The 10,533-nt window shown below is 40.8% G+C and overlaps 1 protein-coding gene across 1 annotated transcript; it reads right to left on the reverse strand.

The window, feature by feature from the left end:
* Nucleotides 1–549: 549 nt before the first annotated feature.
* rbp4l (retinol binding protein 4, like) lies at nt 550–4,155 on the reverse strand (the record flags this gene model as incomplete). The annotated part of the gene is made up of 4 exons (XM_083793470.1): nt 550–773; nt 1,069–1,181; nt 3,394–3,530; nt 4,039–4,155. 4 exons carry the CDS (start codon nt 4,153–4,155, stop codon nt 550–552), a joined length of 591 nt encoding a protein of 196 aa, XP_083649596.1.
* Nucleotides 4,156–10,533: the final 6,378 nt, after the last annotated feature.

The following is a 10,533-nucleotide window of genomic DNA, read 5'->3' on the forward strand; positions in this document are numbered from 1 at the left end:
CAGAGATGTAACATGACAAAGTATATAACTTGAGCATTATGATGGTCTTTCAGTTTGTCATTTAGTTCCTTAAAGGCTAATTTACACGTAGTTGCACAACCCTTTCAAATTATTAAAGTGTCACTTGAGGAAAATAAAAAAAACATCTTTCAATTGAAACACTCCTTTCCAGGGATTCTCAACCCATTCAATTTCAAGGACCCCCCCCATGTAATGGCATTTCAATCTCTGGGACCCCCAATTTAGATTGTTAAATCAGTGTTAATTTAACTCTGAGAGTGTACAAATAGGGTTCCGTTTGGTTCCATTTGTACACTCTCACAGTTACAGACCCATAAGGGTCCATTTTGGTTCCAAACTATCATTTAGGCTGGGACTCCCCCAAGGACCCCCTGGGGGTACCCCGCCCCGGGCCCCACTTTATGGGAACCACCGCAAATACAGTGTGTGACGGACGGGGGGTTGCGAGACAATTAAGTATACATTAGCCTCTAAAAGTCCTCCATTCTTTCTTTCTTTGTGCTTTTATATAATTTGTCTTTTTCTTTTTTAGCAGGCTCCGGACTGCAGGACAGGCTGGAACTGGCCGGCCATGCAGATCTCCTCCTGTTTGGCACGGATCATGCGCTGGATGGCGGGCGGCAGGCCGCGGGGGTTCCTGGAGAAGATCAGGGAGTAGCCGTCCTCGCAGCTGCCGTCGTCCTTCAGCGTGCGGCAGGCGTAGGTGATGGCGTAGTTGTCGTAGTCGGTGTCAATGATCCAGTAGTTGTCACCTATAATAATATGGAGGCAGGGAAAGGGGGGACAGAGAGATCATGGTTTGTATGAGTTTAACCCATTCTGACCCATTCCAGTTTCCACTGGACACACACTGGTCTGATTAACCCATTCTGACCTGAGATCAGATTCTAAAAATGTCAGTTGTTCTTCGATTTTTCAAAAATAGCAGAACTACACGCTCGTAGATGAGCTTGTAGATGTATTTTTTTCAATGGCTAAAGTATAACATAATCCTCAAAGCACCAAAAGGGGGGTTCCCCTTGTCCAGAATGGGTTATTGAAGCTCACCTCCGCTGGACAGGTAGCTGGCCAGTCCTTGGTAGTTCATGAACATCTTGCCGGGGGTCGTCGGGTCGGGGACAGTGTACTGAGCAGCCATGTCGGCGCACACGACCCAGAAGCTGGGAATGATGATGCAAAACATTATTATTATTATTGGAATACAAATGTACTGATACGACAATTCACACTTAATACATTGCTGTAATAATGCATGCCAAGTTAATACCATGATGACGAAACAAAAAACAACATTTCTCCATTTTAAACCAGCCATTTCCACCCTAATCTGCTTGAAACTGCATGGGGAAAGCTTTTTGTTAGAGCTTTTCAGAACGTTTTTACGTTTTTAATCTCTGGGTGGGGCCCTTAGAGTATATATGAATAGAGAAGGCACCCAGTGGAAACCCTGAGGCGAAATGGACATGGTGGCCGAATTTGGTATTGCAGCTCGAGCCAGCGCTGGTCCGTTGACTATCATTGCGCACGTTCATGTGTTTGGGGCCATGACACGTGAACGAATGTTTCATACGTGAACGCGCACAAACGGCACAATGATAGTCAACAGCAGCGCGTTCATGTGTTTGGGGCCAATCCATCCCAGAATGCACTCTGTTCCTACACGGAAGGAGGAGTGAAATCGCCTCATGCGCTTTTGAGCAACTTAATGCAAGTGGATGGGAGGAGAACTCGGGTGTCTTCTCTATTCATATATACTCTAAGGTGGGGCCGCAGATATCCCTTACATCCTGTAATGTCAGGACCTCGAAATAAGACCTCGTAGCGCGCCACTCGGTGGCACGCTATGAGCTTGTAGATCTGCTATTTTTCAATAGCTAAAGCACTACATGATGCTAACACAAAATTGGGTTAAGTCTTGATGCCCCAATAAGGGAGCTGGTAATGTTCGTCTTCATGATCATCAAATAAAATATTAGAGATGTCCCGATACTGTATCGGTATCGGAAAAGTATCGGATCGGCCCTTATTTGGTCATATCGGTATGGGCGAATATGCCGGTCTAACCACCAATCCGACACAGGGGTAAGGGGGTGGCACTATATGGCAGGTAAGTACAATGTTGGGGCATGTGGAGTTTGCTTTTGGAGTTGCCCAAACTGCAAGTGCACATTTGAGTGAGGAGTCTGCTATAAACACAACACGATTAGATATAAGTATAGCTATAAAGACTATTCCCCGGTTGGTGGACTGCAAATTCTATTTGTTTCTTTTTGTATTAAAATAATGGTATCGGTATTCGATATCTGTATCAGCTAACACAGAAATTGTGGTATCGGGATAGGATCGGAAACGAAAAGAGTGTATCGGGACATCCCTAATAAATATATAGGCCTAGTGTCTTAAACAGATAATACTGCCGTGGGGAAATTTAATTTCAAGTTTCAACACAATGTGTTGAAACTTGTATCTCTCCTGCCTCATCAAAAGAGAGTGACACGCTCCCCTACAGTTGACAGTTTTACATTTTAGGAATTTAGCGGACGCTATCAAGAGCAAGAGTATACGTTAGTGAACAAACGAAACGACAGACCTGCCTAAAGCTGCTGCCTGGCTCAAAGCAGTGTTGTTTCTGTCGACTAAAACCAAGACGAAAAATGTCCGTCGACTACCTTTTTCCACTGATGAAAACTAAATGGAAACTAAATGAAAACTAAGCTATGGTGACTAAAACTGAGACCAAATATACTGACAATTTCGTCAACAAATAAAAACTAGACTAAAATGTTGGGAAGGGACTAGTGGACAAGAGATTCACTATAAGTCATTTTACACTTTGCATGCTGCAAATAGCAGATCTACAAGCTCACAACGCTATTTTCAGCAACTGTCAAAACAGTCATTATACGACGGCGTCAACGCCCGCCAAAATACATTTTAGTCGACTAAATCAACTGTAGATTTAGTCGACTAAAATCTTATGCTATTTTAGTCGACTACAACTAGAGACTAACACACTAAAACATTCCAGGTGACTAAAATGTGACTGAAACTAAATGAAAACTATTATTGAAGATGACTATACGACTAAAATGAAAATCTAAATGTGATGCCAAAAACAACAACACTTATGCTTTAACACCATTTTGGTGTTAGCATCATGTCGTGCTTTAGCTACTGAAAAATAGCAGATCTACAAGCTCGTAGCGCGCCACAGAGTGGCACGCTACGAGCTTGTAGGTCTGCTATTAATTTTTATTTTTTTAGAATCTGATCTCAGGTCAGAATGGAAAACTGTCAGGATGTAGAAGACATTTTTAGAATCTGATCTCAGGTCAGAATGGAAAACTGTCAGGATGCCTCAAAGAACCTTACCCGAAGAGAGTGACGCGGCCCTTGGAGGAGGCGGTCATGCTGCCGTCGTCGTCGATGATGTACTCCGCTTGGATGTTGTCCTGCAGGAACAGACCTTCCGGGTCCTTCTTCTGCAGGGCAAACCACTTGCCTGCATACTGCAGAGAGACAACGTAGAACAACATTGTGTTTAACATTTTTTGTTAAACATTATTATATGCTGCACGATTCCATAATCGAAGCAGCTTTTATTACCAAACACAACACAACACACTGTGTTTTGATCATATGCTGTGATCGTAAAACTGTGTTTTTGTGTGTGTGTGTGTGCGTGCGCGCGCACACGCATGTGTGCGTTAGGGCTTTCACTTCTAGTGATTTTTACGAGTTGACTAGTTGCCTAGTTCACTAGTCGACTATCATTGTAAATGATAATATATGTACATTTAAAAACTGTGCACATTGGTGACTATAATCTAGCATTCTAACTGGCCTACAAAAACGTGAAAATGATTATTATTTTCTTTCTTCTCATCAACTAGTCAACTAGTACCAACAAGGTCGACTAGGGGATGTACTAGTCGACTAGTTGAGTAGTGGACTAGTTGCTTAAAGCCCTATAGTGTGCATGCCTGTGTCTGTAATGTGTATAAGGGTCACACATACCCTCTTGGGGTCAAAATCCTCTTTGACTGAGAAGCTGTCCACAACACAGGAGGCGGACAGACAGTAATCCACGCAGGATAACAGCAGCACAATGAGGGCCACCTTGGAGGATGCCATTCTGCAACACCACATGATAAACATAAACGTTTCATTTCAGAATGTAGAGGCAATGTACAGTACATAGGCCTATATCATACTATATCATGTAAAGAAAAAGAGAAGGTCTTGCACACCGTCTTATTGCTCGCCTAATAATTATTAATAATAAAATAACAGAGCGGTCAAAAACAACAACAATGTTTCGTCCTCTCCGGCCTTCGTCAGGTATTTTTTTCTCTTTTTCATCCATTAATCCACAAGTAACAATATACTGTATAGGCCTACTGGACCATGATTTGGGTACATGTTATCTGCACCACTGCTAGTTAGATATAAAGTGATACAAGTGAAGTATAAAATACAGCTTTAATTTCGGAAGTAAAAATAAATAAATGAGATACAAGGTTTCTGCCCCGATGACGACAATTTTGTCAGCCATACAAATGCTTTTGCCGCGATGAATTAGTCTATCTGTGGATACGTTACAACTAAGCTCATGTTTGTAGCAGCCAATTGTGTCCAATCATAATATATACTTGCAGATATCCAACAAGAGTTCAACAATTTGTTTTTGCGGCACTGTTACTTTGTCACAAACTATCTTTTACCGGTAAATGTTTTGTATGTGGAATTATCCTATAGTAATAATAATAATACTATCAAATATCATTTATATTGTTCATCAGAGTGCCATTCTATATATTGTCTTACCTTAGTGTAGAATAAGTCGTAGAGACAACGGTCCTAGGACGTGTTTATCCACCAGATTGTGTCTGGTGTTCTCTGAAAGAGAGCCTTATATACACAGTACACACTCCCAGAGACAAGCTTATGGCTGATTTTCATTGCTCGGAAACTAAATAAGGTGCTTAAATCCATAGTTAATCCTGTTGGGGTTGAAATCCTTACTGTAATCTGGCTTCTCAAACACAAGACTTGCCATAAAAAAACAACTAGGCCTTTATGTAACGGTAAAGATTTGTGAGAATAATCCAACATTGCACATGCACAGTGGTACGTACTACGTATGCACGCAGTGTGGCATGCCGACGCCGACAACACACCTGTCCTCCCTGCCCAGAGCTATAGGACTCAGTCCCAGCCTGTAATATGCAGTGTTGACAAGTAACTTAAGTAATATATCACTTTCAGTAATATTATTACTTTTTTCCAGTAACTAGTAAAGTAACTAGATATTGTTTTGGCTTTTTCTGCCTTTATTGATAGGATGAAAGTAGACTGACAGGAAATGGGCAGAGAGATAGGGTGAAGACACGCGGCAAAGGCCGCCGGGATCTGGAGTCGAACGCGCAACACGCCGGCTCGGCAGCCTAAGTTGCCCAGACGGTTGAGCTACCCGTCCGGCCTGTTACTTTCACATTTTGAGTAATAATATTACATTAACTTTTTTCCAAAAGTAACATTGTTACTATTTTCACGAGCCGTGGTGGAACTGTGGGTTTGAGTGTTTATTGATAATAGTAGACATGGTTGGGGTGGAGTTGCTTTGCATAGGCTGCTGATCCGCTCTAGATCTATAGACCCTAGAGCGGATACGGAAACGGTGCACACTCGTCTGTACGTATGTGTGAAGTATCGGTTCCCACTTCAATACTTGGAAGTATAAGCATTATTTTGTCCGTCTTTGAGTAAGACGATATGAACATTATTGTCCGCTGCAAGTTGTGCATAGGGAAGACGCTATATATTCCCCTGCAAAGAAACATTCCTGTGTGACATGCACTGCAGGGCCTTTATTGCCCTATAGCACAGCTATAGCATTTGTTTGCTTTAATAAACAACAGAAGTTGTTCAAAGATTGCGTTTCATTATCTTTTTGAGCCCAGGTGTGGTTTTAATGTAATTTATGAATTCATACACACAGTAAAAGTTGTTAATTTAATTCAAATGGAACCAAATGGACCCATCCTCATGTGTATACACTTACACTATACAGTACACTTTTCAGAGTTAAATTAAACACTGCAGAATAGGGAGGGGGGGCGTGCTAATGTTGAAAATGCAGAGACACTTCCCGATGCCGAAACCCCGGTCCACACTTTAATCACCTGAAGAATATAGTCTACCGTCAAACAGCAACACATGGCCTTAGACTATAGTCCAAAATGGAGTATTAACTAAGGAAAAGGAAATTATACAACAGGTCGTTTCGAGGAAGCAATCTGATTGGTTGAAACAGCCTTCTAGCCGTGCTTAAAACGAGCACCACTCCAGTCCACACCTAATCAAAATAATTCAGCTGCTCTGTTCTCCCAGAGCGCAGCAAAGTCAGTGGCTAGGCTAGCTAGTTTCTTGGGACAATTGTGGTTGTATAGTGACTACATCTGTCATTTAAAAAAAAAGTTTTTTCAGCGATTTTCTTAGTTTTAAGCGTAACTTTTGTATGATTGCAATATTACACTCGAGGGGGTAGGTTTAACGTCACTAATGCGCGCCTGCGATGCTGCAGGAACGAACCTGCAGGGCGAGTTCCGAAAGCAACGCAGTTAAACCACCCCCTCTCGTGTAATATTGCTTAATTCGACCACATCACCTGACCCACGATCATAACACTACACTGGTTACCCATACAGGGTTAGAGCCGATTTCAAGGTGCTCCTTCTGACATTTAGAGCTCTAAATGGACTGGCGATGGGGCATGGTTTGCATAATAATTATAGAACTGGGCTACAAAAACCTTATGCTGCTTTCACACGGGCAGATGCAACAGATGCAAAGCTACACTAGTACACCTAGTCACAACCAGTGTCGTCGTTAAGCAGCAGGATGCAGCAGCTGTCCGTTTATCTCTAGCACAACTAAACCACGAATGTCCAACACATATACAATGAATTACTCACCTAATGCTGCCTGCAGATTCCATGTTTAATTCCAGTGTGTGTAACCTACATTGTCTAAGTGACAGTTTTCATATGGTCGCTAACGTGCCATGGTTTTGCGACTAGCACTTTGACAGCTCATCCATCGTAACTTGTTTACAAGTTAAACAGACTTCCTGTGCAGAAACTGCCTCATCAACATAAGAGCCACTTGTATTGATTAGTCAACACTAGTTTTATTTCTAAGTCTGCAATAATAATAAAAAATAAAAAACGAAAAATAACTAAAATCGTTCATTTTTTGGAACCATGAACTTTAGTTCAAAATGTTGAATTATGAACTATGAACTGAATGAGTTCCTTTTTAAATTGTTGAACTGTGAACTGAATTAGTTAATTAAAAAAAAGAACTTTCCCAACACTGAACACATGAAGCAGCCGGCTCCTGACACTACGACGAGGAGAGAACATTTCAGAAATGGATTAGCCATATGTAAGAAATTGATGTCATTTTGAGTTTTTGACCACACTTTGGTGTTTATTTGATTATTGTTTCACTGCCTTTAATTTATTATGTTTCCAGTTTTCTCCTCATACTTAATTAATACATATTTTGTACATGGTACCGCAAGGTACATTAATACAAGTAAATGTGAAAAAGTTGACACCAAAAGCCAGACAGAGGGCTTGTTTCCAGTTTGTTTTTTAATAAACAATCAAACTCAGCATTTTTGCCTGCCTATTAGGCTAGGTTCGGTGGAAACCGAACCGAAATCATGAAGTTGATAAAAACATTTAAAAAAAAGTAGTGTCCATGTAGCTATAGCTACTTTTGCCATGTAGCTTATAGTGTAGCTTGCTACAATTCTCTGGGGATAGCTTCGTTGTAGTTGAGCTATATTTAATAGAGAGTAACTGGTAGTGTAGCTTACTACATTCTCCAAGTAGCTTGCCCATCACTGGCACTTTGTTTTTCAGAAATGGGGATCATAGGAACTTGGGATTATGTTCCCACAAAAGACTCGCAGGTGAGGCCGGGAGTGCGTTTGTTTAGAAATTTTGGATTACACTAGCTGACCTTTTGAATACTCAACTCAACAGATACTTAACGGGTGACAGTGACAGCTGACAGTGAGCTATTCCCCAACATTAAATTTGATTAATTATGGATCATGGATGTCTTCATGCTTATGTTCTTCATTAGTTTGCATCGTGTTTAGACGGAATTCACGTTCATTCTGGTCTGTAAGCAACGGCAAAGAAAACTTGCAAAAGAGGGCCATTTGTAACATGTTACAAATGGTCCACTTTCCATTCAATACCATTATATGTAATATTTACATATTTGACATATTGGCCAATATTATATGTTCAGTCTGGCTGTCTTCATTACTGAGTGTATTCTAAAATTAGTTTAGGGTTGTATAACATTGTACAACTCAATCAATCAAACGTTTGTTTAATCAATGTATTTTCCCCATTGAACTGACTCAAACACCCAAACTGGTACACCCGATACTATTTAATATTTCCCTTATGTTTGATACATTTTCTTATCACATCCATGGTATGAAAACAATGCTAAGGAGTTGCTTCAATTAAATATAATTGCTTTAAGCTGAAAACATTATGTTTAATGGTGTTTTTTTAGCGTTGTTACATTTATGATGCATGCCGTTACAATTAATCCGATATGCGCAGCAAATGTAACACTGGAACAGTGTCCACGTTCGGTTTAATAACTCCCGACCTGTTTTATCAAAAAAATAACTTGAAGTGTTTTATGGTAGCAGACATGTGTAGGTCCGTTGCCTGAAAATATTACATGTGTAGATAAACGGATCTCTGAGTAAAAAAAATGAAACGTTCAAAGTGTTACATCCTTGGCGGCTCTCCCCTACCACTGGTGGTTAGTACCACTGGTGGTACTAGTGGAATGAAATATTTATTTTACTACAGGTAGTTCTTCTGACCAAGCAATTGATTGAAATAGGCTATCCAGCCGTGCTGAAATGAGCATGACAAGATTTGAGAACGGATTAATCACATTAGAAATATCACCCGTTGTGCCAATTAGTGATTAGACAGAGTTTTTTCAGAGCAGCAGCATTATTGGCTTAGGAATGGAACATTGAGACATTGTGAGCTTGTAGATCGGCTATTTGAACAGTTTTTTTTTTAAATAGTAAAAAATAGCAAATTAGTTTAGGGATAAGGGTTAAGGGGTGGCGCAAGCTATAGCCATATATAGTCTCTTTTTTTTCTTTTTTTTTTAAGATATTTTTTTGCGGCTTACGCCTTTTATTGATTTTTTAAGGGACAGATAGTAGGCTGACAGGAAACGGGAGAGAGATGGGGGGATGACATGCGGTAAAGGCCGTGTCGGGTTCGGGAGTCGAACCCGCGGCACACCGCGACTGGATCACCAGTCCGGTGCCCAGACCGTTACGCTACGGCCTGGGCCCATATATAGTCTCTTGAATACTTTTCATTCAGTCACATTTTAGTCACCTGGAATGTTTTAGTGTTAGTCTAGTTTTAGTCGACAAAATGTCATAAGATTTTAGTCGACTAAATCCACAGCTGATTTAGTCGACTGAAATGTATTTTGGCGGGCCTTGATGCCGTCGTAATGACTGATTTACAATTGCTGAAAATAGCCGATCTACAAGCTCACAACGCGTCGCACTGCAACGCGTTGTGTGCTTGTAGATCTGTTATTTTCAGCATGCACCCAAGTGTAAAATGACTTATACTGGATCTCTTGTCCACTAGTCCCTTCCTAACATTTTAGTCTAGTTTTTATCTGTTGACGAAATTGTCAATACATTTAGTCTTAGTTTTAGTTCTATCATAGCTTAGTTTTAATTTATTTTCCATTTGGTTTTTGAAGGCAGTCGACGAACATTTTTCGTCTTAGTGGCCCTCAATTAAATATATTACACACTCCAGTAGTCATCACTAATCGCATGAAGGAGATCACGCCCCATATGGTAAATGGTGCATGCACTGTATATAGGCTACAGAGCTTGTATCCAAAGCGCTTTACATAGATTTGGGCATTACATTCACAGAAGAGAGATTGGCAAACTCAAACGGGTGGATCTGTGGCAGGCAGTGAAAGCATCGGCTGTTCAGGGGCTTTGGACAAGAATTGCGACACCATAACAATCAATGACATCACATTTTAACAATTAGGCGCCCAATAATGAGTTCTCTATAGGCCTCATTCTTTCACACGTATATCAACCGAATGTTCTGTACTATGTCTGTGATTAAATGGCTGCCACAATAGCAAATTCCAATGGGAGTCACATGGTTTGACCAAACATCTGTTTGATGACATAAGTAAGAGCACAAAACTTGTTCAGCATGAGGAGACACATATGTGTATCGAAGTTTCATTGCCGACGGCCAAGCAGTTCATGAGCTATGCGTGGTCAAAGTTTGCATTTTCAATTGAGTGCTATAGCCACCCGCCTTTGGCCAATGGTTGTGGGCTTCGTATCCTCACCGTTTGACATGACCATATTTCAGAGTTTCATGAAAACCGCCT

Source organism: Protomyctophum parallelum, assembly GCF_964188405.1.
Source record: "Protomyctophum parallelum genome assembly, chromosome: 21".
Taxonomy (NCBI): domain Eukaryota; kingdom Metazoa; phylum Chordata; class Actinopteri; order Myctophiformes; family Myctophidae; genus Protomyctophum; species Protomyctophum parallelum.